The sequence below is a fragment of the Lepisosteus platostomus genome, chromosome 9, assembly GCF_059453375.1.
Source record: "Lepisosteus platostomus isolate fLepPlt1 chromosome 9, fLepPlt1.hap1, whole genome shotgun sequence".
NCBI classification, from domain to species: domain Eukaryota; kingdom Metazoa; phylum Chordata; class Actinopteri; order Semionotiformes; family Lepisosteidae; genus Lepisosteus; species Lepisosteus platostomus.
In genome coordinates, this window is record NC_142619.1 from 41,978,387 (window position 1) to 41,998,973 (window position 20,587).

The following is a 20,587-nucleotide window of genomic DNA, read 5'->3' on the forward strand; positions in this document are numbered from 1 at the left end:
ACATTACTTTTGCTTCTGGTCTATTGTAAATGCTAACTTTCAACTACAAAGGTGCCTTAAAAGTGCCTGTTAAGGGACAGAATGATTATAATTGCTCTCAAAGATCATATCCTTCCATTCTGTTTCCACCTTTTGTGCTGCTCTAGGTTAAACTAGATTTGTACTTTGCACAATAAACAAGAACAAACTTAGTAAACTTTGGTACATATGTGCAGATGCCTGATTATAGCTCTGAACTTGTTTAAATAAAAGCATACATTTTTTCTAGACTGTTTTTGAATTTTCATTTTAACAGAATGAGGAGTTGCATCACAATGGCACAAAAATGGATGGTGAAAAGTCAAAGAATATTGCAAGGATGCTGCAGAATGCCACCAATAGTACAAGTAGTTTTTATGGAAATGATGTGAAGACTGCTTACCAGTTAATCGTGCAAGTCCTGCAGTATGAAAGCAAACAGCATGGCTTTGATCTGGCAGCAACAAGAGATGCTGAATTCAATGAGGTAGGCATCTCCATTGTTTCTTCACATTCACTCAAGTCTTTGTGGCAGTTACCCCATGTGTTACATTCTTGCCTGTCGTAGGGTGGTTTGTACCTAGACTCACAGGAATAATGGTGACATCTGCTGGTTTGTCTCACGTTTGATACTGATATAATTATCTCTTCAAAATCGTTAACACGATTAATGCTTCCCACCCCTGGTGCTGGGGTCAGCCGAGTTCCCAGTCACAAGTCACAGGCTAGTTGATTTCAATTTTCTATTTGCAGGCATATTTTTAAATGTGGATTTTGATCAACATATAGAATGTGATTTGTAATTGGTATCAACTCTGTATCGATTCCTGAGTTTCCCATCTCCCCTCAGACACGTCTTACCTGATATGTAACCAACAGGATCTCTATGGAAGGAAAATGTTATGATTGTCTGATATATTTACATTCCCATCTGTTTATCATAAAGTGACAATCTATTTAAGCTACATAGAAATAAGGGTGCGTGCGTTGAGGAGCGACAGGTATTAAGTTACGGTTGAATTCGTAGATTCAAGACTGAGCACAGAAAAAAGTAAACAAAAAGTCTCAACAAGCATGTAGCTTAACGCGTGTAGATTGAATAAAATTCATGAATCAGTACTGGAGATTCACAGCTGAACAGGTGCAAAGAGCAGGCACAAGGGTTCTCCATGCCTACAATTGAGAAACACTGTTCTATGCAGCATTAACTGAACTTTATTTCAGTCTTTATAGAGGAAATCTTACATTTTATGTTTCCACAAAGATTTTCCTCTGGATATTCAGAATCATGACTATTTTTAATTTTGTTGGTTCAGGCTCACATATTCTTATGTAATTTTTGTCCTTTTGTCCTTTGTCCTGATTATTTTCTTAAAATTGATTAAGGTATGACCTGTTTTAAGGATTATATTTTCCATATCTCTGGTAACCTACTCACACACCTAATCAAATACAGCTCATATAAGTATCTGAAACTCATCACTCTGGGTCACTCCAACATCTTTCACCTTTGCAGAGAACGACAGCTCCTACTCCTCTCGTTCTGTGTAGCACCTTTGCGAGGAAGAAACATCAGTATTTCTATATCTAACAAAATAAGCTAAAAGCTCCCCAATATCACACATGCATTAACATGCGCACACTTTTCTATTTCTAGTAGTAAAAAAAAACAGAAGCTAACAGCAGTTGTTTGAAAAAAGTTTTGTTTGGGCAAAATGTGCGATCTCAATCTGTGGATCCCATCTCTAGTCCTGGGGGTACCACTGTGTCTTCTGTTTTTTGCTTCTGCTGAGTTCTTAATCATTTCAGTATTTTTAAATATGGCTTCAGCTCTTAAAACATTGAATAATATTTCTTATTGCAAGATATTACATTTTCCCAGCATCTTGTTCCACACTACCTTTGACATGTAAGTAAATAAAGTAAGATTTTATCGTCTTACATAATTAGGTGAGCTGTTCATGAAAACACATGCCTAACAAGTTCACTGTAACAATTTTTGGAGTGAAATAAACTTCCTAAACCCCCGTGATTTCAGAGAGGGATTTATAGCTTTTTTTTTCTCTTACATCTTTCATTAGTTGCTGTCTTACCGTTTGTTATAAGTCAGTATAATCTAGGTTGACAAATTAAGCAGAATGATGAAAACATGGAACCTCAAGTAATTATTTTATGGATCCCATCTATTCTATTGAGAAGTATTGTATAATAACAGTGATCTATAATATGTACTCAAGTTCTTAGTCAACAGTTATACAGAATTTATACAAGTTAAGCAATACTAACTTTTGCATGGGTCACTCACTGCGGTGTGTATGAAGGCCTTTTCTGCTGAAATATTTTTCCCCAGCAGAAAGAAAAGCTTAAAGGATTATCTGTAAGTAATACAGCAGGCAGTGACTAATATACTTGTTCTGAGTGATAAGGCCTGGATTAAACCTGCCTCCATGTTTTCCTGGCACTGACTCTGATGCTATATTACACACAAGGTGCCAATGGCCCCTGTTCTTCCTGTATTTAAGGTGCCTCAGTAACGGCTCCAGAACCTGATGTTTGCGGGCAGAGTACCAGTGGCTCTGGCAGACACTGCGTGGGTTTTTGCTCTGCCAGCATTGCTGAGACCTGTGCTGCTGATCATTTACCATGACTGCACCGGTCCATGAACTGATTTCAAGGCTGTGCCAGAAAGCACAGGTGTCAAGAAGAATTAGTCCATTGCTCTACGAAAACCAAAGCAGAGCTTTTGTCCATGTTCTGCTGAGATTTGCGTGTTTTTATTGTTGCAGAATATTATTAAAGCTGGCAGTGCCATCCTGGACCCTAGCAACAAAGTCCACTGGGAGCAGATCCAACGTACAGAGGGTGGCACCGCTCATCTCCTGAAACATTATGAGGAGTATGCCAGCACAGTGGCACAGAACATGAGGAAGACCTATCTCAAACCCTTCACCATAGTCACTCCAAACATGAGTAAGTTCAGGTCATTGTTTTAATGTATTGTATATGACTAAGGATATTTTTCGTGTAATTTAATATAGTTTTTACACAATTCACTTGCATTTGGTTTTAGTGTACAAAGAGATAAAATAGTGAGTAGGTATATTTCACACGTTCTTTCTGTAAATTCTCCATTCAAAGTTATTGCTGTTGATTTCCTGGATAACTCAAGCCCGGACAGCGTTGTATTGCCTCACTTTGCGGAGATCCGTGAAGACTATCCTAAAGACCTGGAGTCCACCGTTCATTTTCCAGAGGCCATTTTCAGGCAACGAGAAAACCAAGGTGAACATTTATTTTTATGTTACTGAAATGCAATTTATTACAGCAAGCATCCTCGCAAAGAACATCTCCATATCCATTTAAAGAGGAGTCTGCCGTACAGCTCACTGTTCTTGACTTACACCATCAGTATACCTTGACATATATTTTCTTCTGACCTATTCAATTCTAAAGTCAGTCATGTTAATCTAAATGCATAAATGTCAACATTCTATTATTCATATCTTCTAGTAAAGCCCACAAGTCAACCGTCTAGCCAGAGAGATTTTGATGAAAATGACGATGCGGTTCCCCTAAAAAAGAAACGTCATACTGAAGGTGCTAGCCCACACACGGTTGCTGTGGTGATCATCTACAGATCTCTAGGACAGCTTCTGCCTGAGCACTTTGACCCTGACCGCAGGAGCCTGAGGTAATGTAGTTCTCGGCGCTACCCCTAGAGTGGCTTACTCTAATTAGAAAATGAGACTTCTCATATCGTTTTTAACACTGCTTACTCATTTTTAAAAGAGATTCTACAGCCTTTGGTATGGTAATTTGATCAAATATTCAGGGAAAGGGCTATGGTTTTGCACATATAATGTGTCATAACAATTTGACTGCAGATGTAAACATTTATATAGATAAAGTAAATTTACTGAAACCCTGTGACATGGTGTACTTCTTGAAGGCTTTCAGAGCTTAAGTTGTATGTTTCAACTGTTTCGGTTCAAAACCTATGGAGACAGCATCCTGACAATTTGCCAGATAAGCAGAATTTAAAGAAGTGCTCTTTGTCTGTGTTGGATTAGGCTTCCCAACCGGCCAGTCATTAACACCCCGATAGTCAGCACCACAGTGCACTGTGAGGGGGGCGCTCTTTCCATTCCACTGGAGATGCCAATCACCATGGACTACAACCTCCTGGAGACGGAGGAGAGGACCAAGCCTGTGTGTGTCTTCTGGAACCATTCCATTGCGTAAGTCTTTCATTTTTGTTAAAGTGCTGCACCTCTGCAGACTCGTCTCCAGTCCTGAAAGGTTCAACAACTGAAGAATTTGTCATCTTAAATTTAAGTGTCAGACTGAGGGTGGAGATTCATACAGTGCTTCTTTTTTTCCGATTTAAAGGTGGTTGTTTTATAATATGTTGTAATCTGTATAATTTATGTTTGAGAATAGGCGTAACGTTAATTAATTATTTCATCGTATAGTTCATATGTGGTGGTAGCTTAGCTTAATGGGTAAGATTGTGGATGTATATCTGACTGCAGGTTCATGACCCGGGTGCAGACACTGCTGTTGCAGCCTTGTGCGGGGGATGTTACCCCAGTTGCTCCAGTCCACCCAGCGATATGAGTAGGGACCAGCATTGCTGGGGGCAATTCCAGTGATGGACCAGTGGTCCATCCAAACAAGGAGTAACATGCTCTTTAGTCTGCTTAACACTACTGAATGCTGGAGTTCTGGCTCAATGAGTTGTTCTGTGTTCTGGAATGAATTACATTATCTTAAATGTGGTTTGAAGGTATTGTGCTATTTAGCACTATTTAGAGAATCGGATATAATTAGAAAATTCTTAGGAAGGACATCCCAGAAAGAAGTAACACATTTTGATTAAGGTACGCTTGCAGATAACATAATTACACTTTTTCAAAAATTGGTTTCAATTTGAAATGGTGGATTCACTAGTGGAATGGCTTTTCTTCAGGCTTTCTGTAAATATCAGTTGTCATTTTTAAATTCAATTTTATTGAAAACAAAATTGCAAGAAGTGCATCAGATTGTAAATAATGCTAATAGTATTGTTCATATGAGAAAAATCATAGTTTGCAATATTCTTGACAAATTAAAAAATGATTTTATAATTGAAGACTGAATAGGGTTATATTAATCAAGATCATAATCTAGCATTCTAAGGTCAGTACAAGCACAATAACTGGTTTTCTGTATTAGTTCATTTCTGCAAGAATTGACATCATTCCACTACAGAGATCATGTTATTTTTCTGGTAAAAAGGTAAACTTTCAGGGGGTTACTTACTTCTTATTATGTAGGTTGTTCTGCTATCACATTCATGTCATCCATCTCATTTTAGGTGTTCGTTATGCACTGTACCAGATTATCTTTTCCTAGATATCAGATACGCACTGACCTCTGCACTGTCCACTTCCTGATCTTAACTGATACCTAACCCTTTTTGCCAACCAACATGTAGGGTGATAGAGGAAGGGAGATCAATCCCCGCTTCTTTCTGGGGAATGTGGTGCAAATAAGATCTTGTCTGAACCTATCACTCTCTTACACGTCTTTCATATTTAGGTGCATTAGTCCAGAATTTAAAAAAAAGTTTGTTTCACTCACTAAAATTCACTACAAAATATTTAGGGTTGTTCATTGCTTCAGAATACTTTTATTAGCCCTGGTATAGTTTGTCAGTAAGCTTGAAGAAACTGTCAGTAAGCTTGAAGAAACAAATGACTCCGCTAAGAATTCCTGAATGGTGATTTTTTTCGTAGTGGTTTTTAAAATTAATTTAAAATATGTACAATTTCTCATACATTTATATAAGTCAGATATAATTCACTATGCAGTATTTAAGCCAAAAAACCTCCAATTAATTATCTGATCAGAACTGCTTCAGTTAAGATGGAAATATTGAGCAAATGTTGATTAATCTTTTTTTGTTTCCATTGCTTTAATTTTAAATAAACTTTTATTCACTAGTTCTGAATTAGAATGATGATCATTATTAATGCTGCTGATACTTTAGAAAGGTAACTGTAAGGTCTTTTAATAGCTAGCAAATGAACAGCAAATAGGTTATTTAAATAATAAATTATTAAATGATGCAGCCAGTGGTAGGAATTTACCTTGTGGTCTCAGGCTTGTTCTTTTCAGTAGTGCACATTGAAAACATTAATCAGCCACTTTGACAAGGTGGATCCTATCCCTGGCTGGCTGATACCATTGCTCTTTTGTATTTTTTCAGGATCGGTGGGACTGGGGGCTGGTCCTCAAAGGGCTGTGAGCTTGTTTCTAGGAACCAGTCTCATATTAGTTGCCAATGCAACCACATGACCAGCTTTGCAGTGCTCATGGACATCTCGAAACGAGAGGTACCATATACTTCCATAATAAAAGTACCTTTGTAATTCTGAAATGACATTGTTTATTCAACCTTATTTATTTATATGCCTATTGTTGTAATATCCTACTGATATTATCATGTTAATTCACTTCATGCTTAGTCACATTTTAAATGATCTTTCCTATTTTGCAGTGCAGTCACTCAAGGAATTCTCCTCTGAACCTGCTGTAGCCTGTCTGGGACAGAATCTTAAATCTGCATTTGCCATACATTCTTGGCACCTTTTCATGTTAACTGATATTAATTTTTAAAAAACATAAATAATTATAACAGATCAGAGTATTAATGATGTTTCCTGTTTCTGAGAAAAGATTTAATCTTTGCTTTTTAAATATTCCCCATATATTTGTTTTTTTTACAGTATGGAGAAGTACTGCCATTGAAGATTGTCAGTTACACTACTATAGCCATATCTCTTGTGGCTTTACTGGTGACATTCTTGCTACTGGTCATCATTAGGAAGCTGAGGTCTAATCTTCACAACATCCATAAGAACCTAGTTGGGGCTCTTTTCTTCTCTGAGCTTGTCTTCCTCATAGGGATCAATCAAACGGACAATCCGGTAAGTCTCTGGCATAAAATGAACATATCAAGACCAAAACAAAAGTCAGAATTTGCTTCTCCTCAGGGTGCTTTACAGTTAAGAAATAAATAACACAGTGTACCTTTACTTGCAGTAGCTTTGTGTCTTTGTGCATATCATACAATAGTTTTAGAAGTGCAGGAAGTTACCTGTTCAAAAAGCAGTGGAATGTAGAAAACTAAGGGTGATAAGATCATATTATAAGAGCGATATTGGTTGGCCAATGAAACTTCATTTTGTGCAACAAGAAAGTCTTGTGATCTTAAGAGTTTACTACACCTTTTTCATCCAGATGCATGCACTTTTTTTTAATTATACATTTAACTGTAAAGAACACTTTGCCAATCGTCTTCAGAAATTTCATCTGCTTAAGAATCAACAGTGTTGTTCAGAGGAAACTAGAAAACCTATCCTTAGGCTTATCTGCTAAATCGCCTTGAAACCAGGCTTAAGAAATGGATTATTTATTGCATTACAATTACTTGGTTTAGACTGTCTTCAGTAGAAGGTTTTTTTATTTCCTAATAAAAGGAAAATACCATATTGGCTGTACATCATACACCCTTAATCATGTACAGCTTTATTTGATTTATTTTTTTTATTGAACAAGTCATAATCCACAGGAATTATTTCCATTTCTCCAATGTTAATGTCACTGCATTGCTATTTGTTTAAAAGCAGCTTTAGTTACTTTGTGTAGAAAGTTTTTTTTTTCTTTTGTGAATAAGCATTTCAAGAGAAGGGCTGATATGCTGTATCTGTCTAATGAAAATACTGTACTTAATAATATTTCTGATTTGCCTATGGCTGGCCAAAGAGGACCTTAGTAGGGTTATGTTTTCAAAGAAGGAATTTCCAAAGAATAACCTTCAGAGATGAGAGCTTTGATAGCATTCAGCACTTTAAAAAGTCATCATGACAGATGCCTACTTGACATGAAGGAGATATATCAACATTGAGATTGTATCTGTCAGTGCACTTTTCTTGTGTTTTCTCTACAGGAAATAGAAAAGAGAAGCTTAAAGTATTGCTAAAATATCATTAACTAACATTTTATGTTTAAATAAGATTCTTTATATTACAGTTAGAAAAGAATTGTTGCTGAAAGAAGGCCAATAGACATGGTATGCACATTTTTAGGAGCAACCTGCTCATCTTAATTTCAGAGTTTTTTAAAATGGAACCTCTAATGTATTGCTTGCTTTTTGTGTTCCTGGGGAACAATGCATTTAAAAAGAATCAGGATATACAATTGCAATACAAAGGCTTATTTGTGCATTTTTTTCATCAGTTTTACATGTCATTTCAATACACAAAGGTTTTTCAAAAGATTATGGAAGAACTGTTTTACAGATGAAACAATTGCTTCAACAAATTACATTTGTGTTTATTTGTGTCAATTTAGGAATAATATACTACGTTACCACTGGGAAATGTATAACAGAATCTGTTATATACACATGAATGCAGAGTTAGAAAACATTACAAAATTAAGTCCACAATTACCTATTGTGTATGACAGACAAGGCTGTTTGAAGTTTTAGTCTGCTTTTTTTTACGAGGACAGTCTAAACGATTCATTTTCTGCTTACCCAGAATTAAAAAAGTGTCCGAATCACAACTCACAAATATTTCAAGGGTGTCTGGCGCTTGGCCTAGTCTCTATTAGTTTTAGTCAGGCAATAATGGACTTTTAGGGAGTGGCTCTAAATCCCTGTACATTATCAATTGTTCAGTTGATTAATGATATGACATTTTTTCTGTATTTGCTTTTTTTAAGTACACCATGGGGCTTTACAGATTTATCTGAAAACATGCACAAACTGGTGTTGCTATGTAGTAAGACTCGTAAGGCACCTGAAGGTAAATGTATAATATTTGGAAGAAACCACAACGAAAATCTAGTTCTACAAAAGAACCCAGATTATAATTGGGGAAGCCACCTTCTCTAGTTTCTTCATTGAAATTTTAGTGGGCAAATGAATATTCAGTTTTGAAAGATACAAAGATTTATGGTCACCTTGCAGTTTTTCTATAGATATGACTTAAGTATAGGGATTTTCCCTGTTGTATTTTTTTTAATTTCTGTATCAAATTATGTGAAATAATGGTGTATCTCCACATTTATAGGTGTGGTGCTAATTGTTTCTGTAGTGAGTAGGTATAGATGTGTGTCCTGAAAAACTGTCTCTGCTTGTTCCAGTTTGTCTGCACTGTGATCGCCATCCTACTGCACTATTTCTATATGTGTACTTTTGCGTGGATGTTTGTGGAAGGACTTCACATCTACCGCATGCTTACTGAAGTGAGAAACATAAACCATGGACACATGAGGTTCTACTATGCCATTGGCTGGGGGATACCAGCCATCATCACAGGTAAGCAATATACAATCACAGGCAAAATCCTGTTTTTTTTAAATGGAGGTGACATCATCGGGAGATATACAGTATAATCAAAATGAAATGTTGTAAACATATCTAAAGCAAAAAGTCATCTTTTCTAGGACTATTCAGTGTGTTGATTTTCATAACCTAGTGTGGCACTAGTTGTTGGTATAAAATGTCTGGCACATGCCCAAACTTGAGATTGAGATTATGATGAAATTTCTTAACATAAACTTTTTTTCTTTCATAAGCAAGGCACTGCTATTCGTCTTTGTTTTAACAGGTCTTGCTGTAGGCCTGGATCCACAAGGTTATGGTAATCCTGACTTCTGCTGGCTGTCTGTTCACGATACCCTAATATGGAGTTTTGCAGGACCCATTTCCATTGTAGTGCTTGTGAGTGTCTTGGATATTTAATGTTTTTATCCCTTTGTTTCAAAGAAGATTTAAAGAAAATAAATACATGTTCTTTTTTGTATAAAGGAGTGAAATCTGAACATGTTTGTGTGTTTGTCTTCATTCACAGGTCAACATTGTGATCTTTATATTAGCTGCAAAGGCCTCTTGTGGAAGAAAGCACCGAACATTTGAGAAGACGGGAGTCATGTGAGTACAATAGCATGCATCAACAGGACACTCACTTGAAGGCAAATGTGGTTTTAGTAATTTACTACTCTGTTGAAGTCAAGTTTGGTTCACATTGTACATAATATTAATTCGCAATGTAAAATCATTACATTTTCTTGGGAAATTACAGTACAGGCTAGCTACAGCATGTGTGATGTGGCAATTGAGTTAGCTTAGTCATGGTTTGTCTTTGGAAACTTCTGTCTTTAATAGTTGCTTTTCATTTAAGGCTGTGCTGTCCTGTTCCTCAACCTGTGCAATCTGGAATGTTGTATAGGTATCTTTAAACAACATAAAAACTTGAAAAGTAAATAATTACCTCAGCAGAGCATTCAGAGCTCAGAAGGAATAAAGATTAGAGTCAAAGACAAAGATGATCCCCCATACTTTATAGGTAATGCCTTGAACACTTCAAATGCAGCAGTAATAACATTAAACAACTGGAAACTTTTGTTAATGAAACTGTAGGAAACTTTTAAAAAAATCTTAATTTGATTGTAATTTGATTAATGATTAATGGACAAATGTGGCCTTCTCACTTAATTCCTTTCTTATGTACTTAATTGTATTATTATCAACATTAGGCGTGAGGTTATTACTGATCTGCTGATATAACCTCTGAGAACTGTACGTGAAAACTCAGTGTAATGTAGAGGATGGTTTCAGTTGATCCAGCAATCTGCACTTTATATTTCAGAACTGGCAAAGCCTGCTGTAAATGCATTTATGTAATTGTTTAGCTTTTCTTGAATTCTTATTTTTCACACATTTGAAGCACATCTCCGAAGGATACATTTATAAACAATTCTGGTCTTGTGTGAAACGTTTTGGATTTAAAAGGTTTACGTAATGTGGGAATGATTTGTTTGTTCTATTATAGCTCTGCTCTGCGCACTGCTTTTGTCCTCCTCCTGCTGATCAGTGCCACCTGGCTGCTAGGCCTGATGGCAGTCAACAGTCATGTCATGACCTTCCATTACCTGTTTGCCATCTTCAGCTGTCTCCAGGTGCTGTAAATACAATCCTTCTCTGAAATTCTAAACTATAAAGATCTGCCTTAAAGCTATGGATTCAATAAAATATTGATGAGTTCCCCTCATTTTTTACCCTATGACCTATTTCACAGAGTTTGAATTAGTGTTAAAGCAATGTTTTTATAAGTAAAAAAATAAGGAATCATCATTAGCAAATAAAATCAAGGAATGCAGGAAGACGTTTTATTTTTCAGAACTGACATAGACAGTCAGCGAAATAAGATTTCGTTGTCATTTTGTTAACTTTCCAGCTTAGCTTCATTAAGCCTGCAGTGGACACCGTTAGCTTTACAGCATTGCTGAGATTCAGGTCACCTTCAGCTTCCAACTAATCTGTACAAGAATACATTTAAAAAGGGTACAGTCTTATACTAACAATCTTCATCTCCTTTGCAGGGTATATTCATTTTCTTCTTCCACTGCATATTTAATAAAGAAGTGAGAAAAAATTTAAAGAACGTTTTCACTGCAAAGAAATCATTACCTGATGAATCTAGTACAACACGAGCCTCTCTATTAACGGTAAGTTACAGATACTTTTTCGTTTGGAAAGCTAATTGTACTTCACATACTGTACATGTGCTGTGTTTATGTTAAACAGCAAAGCTAAAGATTACACAATGTTTTTGCTTTTAGTGTTGCAACGTAGGTATGCCTGTTTCATATTGATGGCTTGTTCTTTTTAGCGATCTCTGAACTGTAACAACACGTACACGGAAGAGCCAAACCTGTACCGGACGCCTATTGGAGAGTCCACTGTGTCGCTCGAGAGCACTGTCAGGTCAGCCAAGAGCCACAGTAGCTATCTTGCTTATATGCTCAGGTAATCAGGTGATGGGTGCATGGCGCTCTGACGTTTTCATTTTCCAATTCACTTCTAACATAACTAACTGCACGGCCGGTTGCAGAACCATTCCTGTTGCAAACCTATCTCTGCAGTCTACTTTGCCCTATACATTTCATTGCAATGTTTCCTGTTAGATGCTTTGGACACCTTTGAACATTCACTTTCTAAAGTAAGCCAGTGGCATTGTACTTTTCAAAGAGTTGCCAGGAAAAGTGGTTCTGCACCACTGTGTGATGAATTGATAGACTTCTCACATTATTAACCCTTTAGTTAGCGATGTAGAGTTTGCTGTTTACATTGAATAAGTAAACAGGCTTGAGTCTTATTAAATGTAAGCTAATTTTACTATGGCTTAAGATCTCATGCCACAACAAACTAGAATGTCTTTGTGTAAAGGTTTGGGGTTTCTTTTTCTTTGGAAAACACCTGTTACAATTAACATTTTTACATGAAGCAGAAGAAAGCAAAATATACAGAAGCACTAGCCCTTTGTTTAGCCAGAATATATATTTACCTCTGGCTAACTGGCTCTCTTCCAGTTCGAGCTAATCTACTTTTATCAGGCCAGTTGATGGAATGCTTTTCAATGCCTGAAGCAAATTTCTTCATCTAAAGACGTCTGCTATATAATATCCATTCAGATAGCACAAAGTTCCTGCTGTATCCCAAAGGGGAATATTCTGCTGTGAAGTGATGGAAAAGTAGTATTTACCATCATGAGCATGTTGTTGCCAGTTTAGCCTAATCCTGAATTCTCAGCTGTTAGACAGGCAAGAGACACTGTGAACAATGTGAACAATATTGAATTGAAAGGGTTTTTTTCTGCTGTAAAATGTTCTGTCTTCTTCTCATGATATATGTTGTATAATCAAAGGATATATTCTCTTTTTTGGTATTAGGGATGACTCTGGGCAAAAGCCAAGTGTATCTTCTAGTACAGCAAGAGTGGGTCTCCCTGAAGGAGATTCATCTATATTCCACCGCAGTAAAACCAAGCATGAAGGTATGGCTGAATTTCTGTTTTACACAGCTCCTGGATTTAGTCGTATCATGCTTATTTCTCCTAGTATTCAAGCAGAACATCATTCTCTTTTTTTTCAAACATTCATTTATGCATTCTAGATATAGTTGCATTCTAGCTGTGCACTCTCTGATATAGTTTGGGTTATGTGAATTCTTGAATTCCCACAGATGACAGCTAAAACCCACTATAATTTGAAAGTGCTGTTCCCTTGCTTTGTTAATGTGAAAACTATAAAGCAAATTAATGGCAAGTAGTGTTCATGTAAAAATCATGACTTTCTTTCTTTTACTCGTTTACAGTGGTGTTCAAATGGTTGAACCACTAGGATAGGTAGAATTTCGGACAACTTTTACTTTAATGTAAACAGATCTGATGAAGACTCAAATTAGTTGTAAAATAAATCTGGTTGAGAAGGGAAATACATTTTAACCTCCTGGTGTTGTGGAATGTTCCTGATTCCACAGAGATGGACCAGAGTTTAAATGTAAATTATTACATTGGTATAGTCAGTCTTGTATGAAGAATATATCAATATTCCTTATGTCCTGAAAGCTTAAATCTACAGAAAAAAACATTTTTAAATACACATTAATATTAATCTTAATTAGCATTTTATCACAGAATTTACTAAATTGAGAAAATGGACATTACACTGATTTCATTTCTTCTTCATAGTCCAACAAGTGACCTCATTTGTTTACATATTTTTGTATTTTATGTGCATCACTTTTGCTTATAATTAGAATAGATGTTGGTTATATTTTCATGGAATTCCAGACTACAGCTGTTCAGTAAATTTTATTTGTTAATTTCAGGAATTTATTATCCTATAAAAGCTGTTTCCTACAAAAATACCAGCCTCCAATAAAATTGTTAAAAGTTAACGATTCTTTTTTTTAATCTCAGAGATGAAATAAGGATTTTGTAGAACTATTCTTAGATAAAATAAAAATCATTACATTCATCAATTTATTCTGACCCTTAACCCGTACATTCTTCTCTCTCCTATCTTGTGGGCTTCACAGAAGCTCAATTAGCTCCACTGCTACTGTTCAAAATGTCTGTGTAGCCAAGGGTGAGATTTGATTTGTTTTTGTAATCCTCAGATTCTGATTCAGACAGCGAGCTCTCAGTGGATGAGCACAGCAGCTCTTATGCGTCCTCCCACTCCTCAGACAGTGAAGATGACGAGGTGGATGTGAAGCCGAGGTGGAATCCAAACACACCGAAAAATAATGAGAGGCAGCCTCTGCACAGCACCCCTAAAGGTAAGAGAGGCTGCAGAAGGAGTAGAGTAGTAACACAGCAGCTTCTAAATTTCCTTTTTCACAAAACGTTTCACTCCTGTGTGCTTCTGAATGGTTCAAAGAAATGTTTAAATCATGAGACAAATCACATAGTGTGGTCAGTTTCTTTTCCTCCACTATAATATTGAATTAATTTCTTTGGGAATTCAGAAAACAATTAATACACAGTTAATTGTTAAGTCAGAATCTGCTCAAAGGTGGTTGAGTCACTCTGTCTTCAATTGTTAAATCGTCACTGCTCACAAATCACATTGTGTGCTGCATGTCCTATTTCTGTTTAGTGTGGTTAATAATTGTTCATTGTCATGATAACTAATCTTAGATATGAATTAATTATATAAGATATTGCCAATTCATTATTTTTAAATGGGAAAATAGCTTTTTGAAGTTATTTTTTTTTAACCAAAATACTGTAATACATCACTTCTTGCAATACCAATACCAACTGCATGTGTTGTATGTGAGCCTGTTCAGGTTTTTGTGTTATTCTTCATATTATTATGAGAGCTGAAATCTTGCAACACTTAACTGTGTAATTTGTCAATTTGTTGATTTAAAAAAAAATAGACATCCTTGAAAGAAGAAGCCTGATCAGTATACATTTTTGTGTCATCTGCTTTTAAACAAGATAGATGAATATTGTTCACATTCATTATCTAAGAATGGTATTTATTATTAATTTTTCTGCAGTGGACAAACTACACAGGCTAAAAAATGTAAAAATGTACTTTTAACAGTAATGATCACTCATGCCATTCCTTATGTGATTTTGTAGATGCTGTTCCCAATCATGTAAAACCTTACTGGCCCACAGAGTGTGCAACAGCCAGTGACAGTGAGGACCCAGGGGCCACAGAAAAGCTCAGGGTGGAGACCAAAGTGAATGTGGAGCTACACCAGGAAAACAAACTGAACCACACTGGGGAGGTGCCACAAGAGAAAGAACCACTGAAAGAGAGTGTACCAGCAAGCCAGCCAAACTCCAATCACCAACCCGAGCAGAGAAAAGGCAAGCCAAGCCTTCTCATGAAAGATTCCTACGATTCAAATTCAAATTCAGCATTCAATAAGTGCAGAAAATGTTTAAGATGTATAAAATATATAATCTATTTTTTTTCTTGATATCACTCTCTGGATGACTTTTAAGAATGTTATTACCAGTCTTTTCATATAGACAGATACCAGACCAGAGTTAAAATAAGATTTCTCCTACAATGTTTTTAAGCTCGCATTATAAAAAAATTATAAGGTGTTCACATTCATTGCCAGTACATAAGAACGATAATACTACTTATCGTTACCCTGCTGCTTTGTATGTTTTAAATAGTATTGTGCCAGAATTGCCATTGATTTATTCTTCTTGTTTTCCTTTGAAACTGCAGGAATCCTGAAAAACAAAATCACTTACCCACCACCTCTGTCAGACAAGAACATGAAAAACCGTCTTCGAGAAAAGCTATCCGATTACAATCCACCGACAATTTCATCGCGGACCTCGTCCATAGGGTCGAGTGAAGGCATCCGTCCAGCCGCTGGCAGTAATGTCCTTGTGAAGCAGCCAGCCAGGCAGCAGTTGAGAGAGCAGCAGAATGGAGTGGCCATGAATGTCCGAGCAGGCACAATAAACCGAGACACGTCGGACTCGGAGTGAGTACATGATAGCACTGGCCCTCACATCAAATATTGTGCTGCTGTGAAAACACACAACTTACATATGGCTAACTCTGAAATAATGCAATACAGGTTGTATTAGTTAGGTGTCAATAATTGTACTAATTTATATATTCAGATAAATCTGCATGCTTAGTAAGACCATACATTACCTGCATGAGTGAGAGAATACATATATTAATGTGCATGATTATTTCTGGCCTTCATATTTGTCTGCATGTTTCTCACTTCACAGGCAAAGGGTTGACAATTATTTGGCTGAATGCATTTTTTGATAGTGTAGGATTAAGCTGTATCAATATTCCAGTTATACTTTGACATGTTCTTGGTTCTTTTAAATTTTACTGTGATAATGATTTCTCCTACTTTGAGAGTACACTTTTTTATGAGTACACTTAATTGTTAGAAAATTAGCCTTTGAGAGCATAGTCTTTAACCGTGCAATCATTGCCTTTTGTAAACTTGATTACCTGTCAGCCTTTTTTGTCCAGCTGAAAGCTCACATAGCTTTAATCAGATGTTTAATTAAAAAGCAACGACTGTTTTTTAAACGTTAATGTGATGAGCGTTTAAAAAACTAACATTTTGTAGATTTGTAATTTTTTGTTTCAAAGAACAGTTCTGTGATTTTCCTGTAGTGATTCTCAGAGCAATATAGAGTTACATCAACCCTGTTTGTTTTGATGAAAAGCAGAGCGGGTTTAGAATAGAATGCACATTGTGCCATTTGGCAAGAAATAAACTGAAACCCATCATATGAAATTACAGAGCTTCTCCTTCGGCCCATTGTGCAAGCCGTCTGAAGTGTAAATGGAGAAATGAGTATCTCAGGTTAAAAAATCTGCAGTAATTTAAAAAAAAAGGGAAAATGCGGAAACTCTGTGTACTCGCTGAAAAGATTGCGTGCTCCATTCAGAGTTCTAAGATATTCTCTCTAGTTTAACAGAACGTGTCTAAACACATTGCATGACATCTTACTAAACGATTGCATTTGTTCAGTCAAGTCAGACATTGCCTGCCTGCCTGCCACTGCATCCCCCTAATCCTGCATGTCTACTTTTCCTCTTTTCTCTCCTGCCCAGAGGAAGTAATGAAACTTCAATCTGATTCACCAGGAACCCTAAGGGGGTATTACACTCATGAGGGACTCCCCATTCTCGGCTCAAGTAAAGCCTCTTCCTGTGAACAAGACACTTTGTTGCATCAGCTCCTATGGAGAAGAATATTACTGCAGACTTTTACCTGCTAGAAAAGGGAATGTATGTGACTGCACCAGCAGGAGGTTTTGTCATGGTGTATTTGTGAACAGTGCCAAACAATAAGCGGAAGTAAAAAGCCACTATGCAACAAGGTGGATCGAGGCAATGGAAGCGATCACTTAATAAACGACATCGGTGTGCTGCCCCATGCTGCTGTCACTTGGCGATACTACTTTGCTATTGTTTATCCGAGGAGCTGACTGTGGTAAACAAATCTGTGATGGGAAGCAGAAACATTAACAACGCTGAAGCATTACTGAAAGAACCTCAGTAAAGTCTGCTAATGATGACTGAGGGTTTCTGTGACACACTGCAGCCTTGCCCCAGTGAACTGCAAAGCACACCAATGTGTCATGTTGTCTCTGGCTTTGGGAGAGAGAAACAGTCTTAAATGAATGCATTTTATGTAAAAAAAAATTGTAGATATGTTTTTTATCCTGTTTTTTATCATATCCGTTTCTTAGGAGAAAAAGAAAAGCTAGCGTCTATACTGTACTTCGCATGTGTTGCTACAGGAGCTTCTGTACTTAAATGAATCTCCTACTGTTGGTTGCACAATTGTACTTGAAGTTGCTGTGCTGTATGATTTACAGTCATTAAATTGTTTTAATGAGGAAGTATTTGGAGTTTTGCACCCTCATCAGACAATGAAATCAGAGAGGGTTTTTTTTTTCGGAATTCTGTGGGCAGAAGATTGTGAAAATTTTAAGGGATTTACACACCTTCTTAGTGATGGAAAATGTGGGATATGGAAAACGAGTAGCTCCACTGAAGTTATTTTGAAGGATGGTGGTATATGTAATTGCAAAGTCTGGAACTTAATACTCACATATAAGCCAAATATTCATCTGTTGCCTTAAGGTACTTTAAAAACAGCTGACAACTAAATAAAAGCAATAGTAATGGGTGTATATGGACCATTCTATGTAATAAAAAGTTTTGGTCAAGTTTTTGTACAGCTGTAGGTGTTTAAAGTGGAGGTGTTCTGAATTCGCTGGTGCAGTGCTCCATAGAAGAAAATACGCCCTTGTTGCCAAGGTGGAGTCTGAGGCCATTTTGTGAAGTGTGGCTGTTCATTACCCTCAGGCTGTTTGCAAAGCACTCATTAAGGAATACAAAAATGCCTTACCTGTTATGATGACTCGTTAAATACATTGCACAGCTTTTTGGAAGTGATTCAATTGATCTATCATCAGATATCATCCATTTAAATTTAAATGAGGTGCTATTTGGTTTCAAAATATGGCAGCTATATCCCAAAAGCTTAAGAGCAATACAATATCAGAAGTTCAGGCACATGTGAATGTTTCATTTTTGTCTTAAATACATTCACATCTTGTTCTTCTTTAATATTCATAACTCCCCAGAAAGTAGTTTTTGTAAGTGGAAATGCATACCAAATTGTCATTATCACAACAAGATTGTGGTTTATACAAACGTTTGCTGTTTTTATCTTTCACAGTAGCACACTCATTGTGGTAATATGATAACAGCATTCTGTGTAATTCTGTTCCGTATGTTTTACAAAACTGCAGTCTTCATATTGTAAAAAAAAAAAAAGATGTTGGGTCTTTACCACTAAAAAGGAAATTTATCAACATTGTTTTCTGAAATGTACAGTCAATGGGATGTTTCATTCTTTTCTCCTAAATAGTTGTGTAGCCACAACTACATTTGTAAGAAATGTTTTATCTGAAAAACAAGGTTTCTTACCCAGCCTCCATGAAAATACATTTTTTGTGGCCCAGTTTAATTGAATTAAATGCCACAGAAGACAATGCCTGAACTGCATGAAAGAACGTGTTTCAAAACCACAGATCTGAATGTAGTCTAACACCTTCAGTTGTCACTTTATGTTCAGTTCAGTCTGCAACCCTCCAGTAAATATTACACACTTGCAGCAATTCTTGTGTACATTTTGACCCAGTGTATGTATATTTTTTCTTGATTTTTATTCATTAGTTTTTTAACTATTTTTAATTTTTATGATAGACACTGGAATTTTTGTAACATATGTATATTTATTGTTTTACAAAACACTGGAAAACAATGTAAGATTGTAAAATAAAGTTTTGAATTTTTAAGCTTTTTGTCTTTTTATCTACAGAAATGACATACCTGATCACCAAAGCATTGTGTTCACACTGTTGTCATTAAGCAGCTACTGTATGTATTTTTTTTGTTTTTCTAAGAAAACACAAAGCAATCCAAAAAAGAAAACAACCAGAAGCTACTTCTGTCTGTATTTCAGGTTCTTACTCCCACACTGAAACATTATATAACTCTCATAAGAATTATCCCTAAAAGGTAAAGTAACTTAAGACTATAAATCCCCTTTTAACCGTGCCAGGCACAACTATGAATGCATTGCAAATCATGCTTAAATGCATTGGGACTTTTAGGTTCCAGCTCTACTAATCTTTTTATTAACAACAGCACTGTATGGTTTAGATGCATTGAATTTAATAGGATCTGTGAACAGGAATAGTACATTTTTCATCAGACATGAAAAAGCTGCTTAACCCTCAGTACTTAACAACAGTCTGCTTGTAAATATGATTTACTTTGCTACATATGCTGAAGGTTTCATCATTTTCAAAAAATTCCAATAGCCTCCAAATGTATTCCTGGATTAATACAGCATGACTATTCAGATAAAAATATTATTTTCCATATTCTTTGATGTAAAAAAATCTGAACTAAGGGCTTGTGTTACTTTTAATAGTATGTGTATAAACAATACATTGGTCAAATATATTACATGTGTTTTTAAAAGCTTTGTTGTCAGAATTAATCATACTATGGCAATCAGGATTTTGTGAACCTTGTTCTTTCTGTAGCCCTTTAATGGGTTACTAAATTGCTCAAGGGACATCTGACCACTCTTCCATGAACCTCTCCATCTCTTTCAGGTTATGCACATTTTGCTTGTGATATGCTTTCTTCAGCTCATATCATAGATGTTCTGCTATGATAGAGAGACTAGATAGAGACTATGACAGCCAGTCTATGCTGCTTTTCACACATTCTTAACCATTTGGTCATTGGGCTTGATGAAAGCTTTGTACTTTTGTAAAATCTGTTTGCTGTTGTAAAGTCTATGTGTGTCTAAGGTCAAACTTTGTGGCTGAAGACACCCATTTTTGAATAAAATATCTAAGTAAATTTTATAAACCATTTCATCCTCAGGCTGTCTAAGAGACCAAGGGAAGAGGAAATCCTACCCTGAAGAATGCCCCCTTTATATTATATTTTTCTTTAAAGGGATGTTTTCTATCGACATTAATTTCACTTTTCTGTTCTCATAATACTCTTGGTGAGGGTGTTTCTAGATTTTCAATTTGCGTTTCGAATTCCAGCCACATAATAGTTCCATTTAGCTTGGGAGTTGATTAGGTGCTGTTTGGCAAATTCAAGTCTT

The 20,587-nt window shown here is 36.2% G+C and overlaps 1 protein-coding gene across 5 annotated transcripts in view; it reads left to right on the plus strand.

Annotated features, from left to right (window-relative positions):
• celsr1a (cadherin EGF LAG seven-pass G-type receptor 1a) overlaps nucleotides 1–19,250 on the plus strand; it is a 102,485-nt gene extending 83,235 nt beyond the window's left edge. For 2 of the 5 annotated variants that reach the window (XM_088645053.1, XM_088645058.1), the window contains 18 exons: nucleotides 296–505; nucleotides 2,805–2,988; nucleotides 3,157–3,300; nucleotides 3,529–3,709; nucleotides 4,089–4,256; nucleotides 6,269–6,395; nucleotides 6,789–6,989; nucleotides 9,214–9,388; nucleotides 9,681–9,793; nucleotides 9,924–10,003; nucleotides 10,905–11,031; nucleotides 11,455–11,580; nucleotides 11,745–11,881; nucleotides 12,805–12,908; nucleotides 14,036–14,197; nucleotides 15,012–15,245; nucleotides 15,619–15,883; nucleotides 17,023–19,250. In XM_088645053.1, the coding sequence (XP_088501179.1) occupies nucleotides 296–505; nucleotides 2,805–2,988; nucleotides 3,157–3,300; nucleotides 3,529–3,709; nucleotides 4,089–4,256; nucleotides 6,269–6,395; nucleotides 6,789–6,989; nucleotides 9,214–9,388; nucleotides 9,681–9,793; nucleotides 9,924–10,003; nucleotides 10,905–11,031; nucleotides 11,455–11,580; nucleotides 11,745–11,881; nucleotides 12,805–12,908; nucleotides 14,036–14,197; nucleotides 15,012–15,245; nucleotides 15,619–15,883; nucleotides 17,023–17,050 (2,766 nt within the window). In that variant the 3' untranslated portion in view covers nucleotides 17,051–19,250. Of the gene's footprint in view, nucleotides 1–295; nucleotides 506–2,804; nucleotides 2,989–3,156; nucleotides 3,301–3,528; nucleotides 3,710–4,088; nucleotides 4,257–6,268; nucleotides 6,396–6,788; nucleotides 6,990–9,213; nucleotides 9,389–9,680; nucleotides 9,794–9,923; nucleotides 10,004–10,904; nucleotides 11,032–11,454; nucleotides 11,581–11,744; nucleotides 11,882–12,804; nucleotides 12,909–14,035; nucleotides 14,198–15,011; nucleotides 15,246–15,618; nucleotides 15,884–16,989 lie in introns of all 5 variants that reach the window. The other 3 variants (XM_088645056.1, XM_088645055.1, XM_088645057.1) reach the window with 3 other exon arrangements.
• Nucleotides 19,251–20,587: the final 1,337 nt, after the last annotated feature.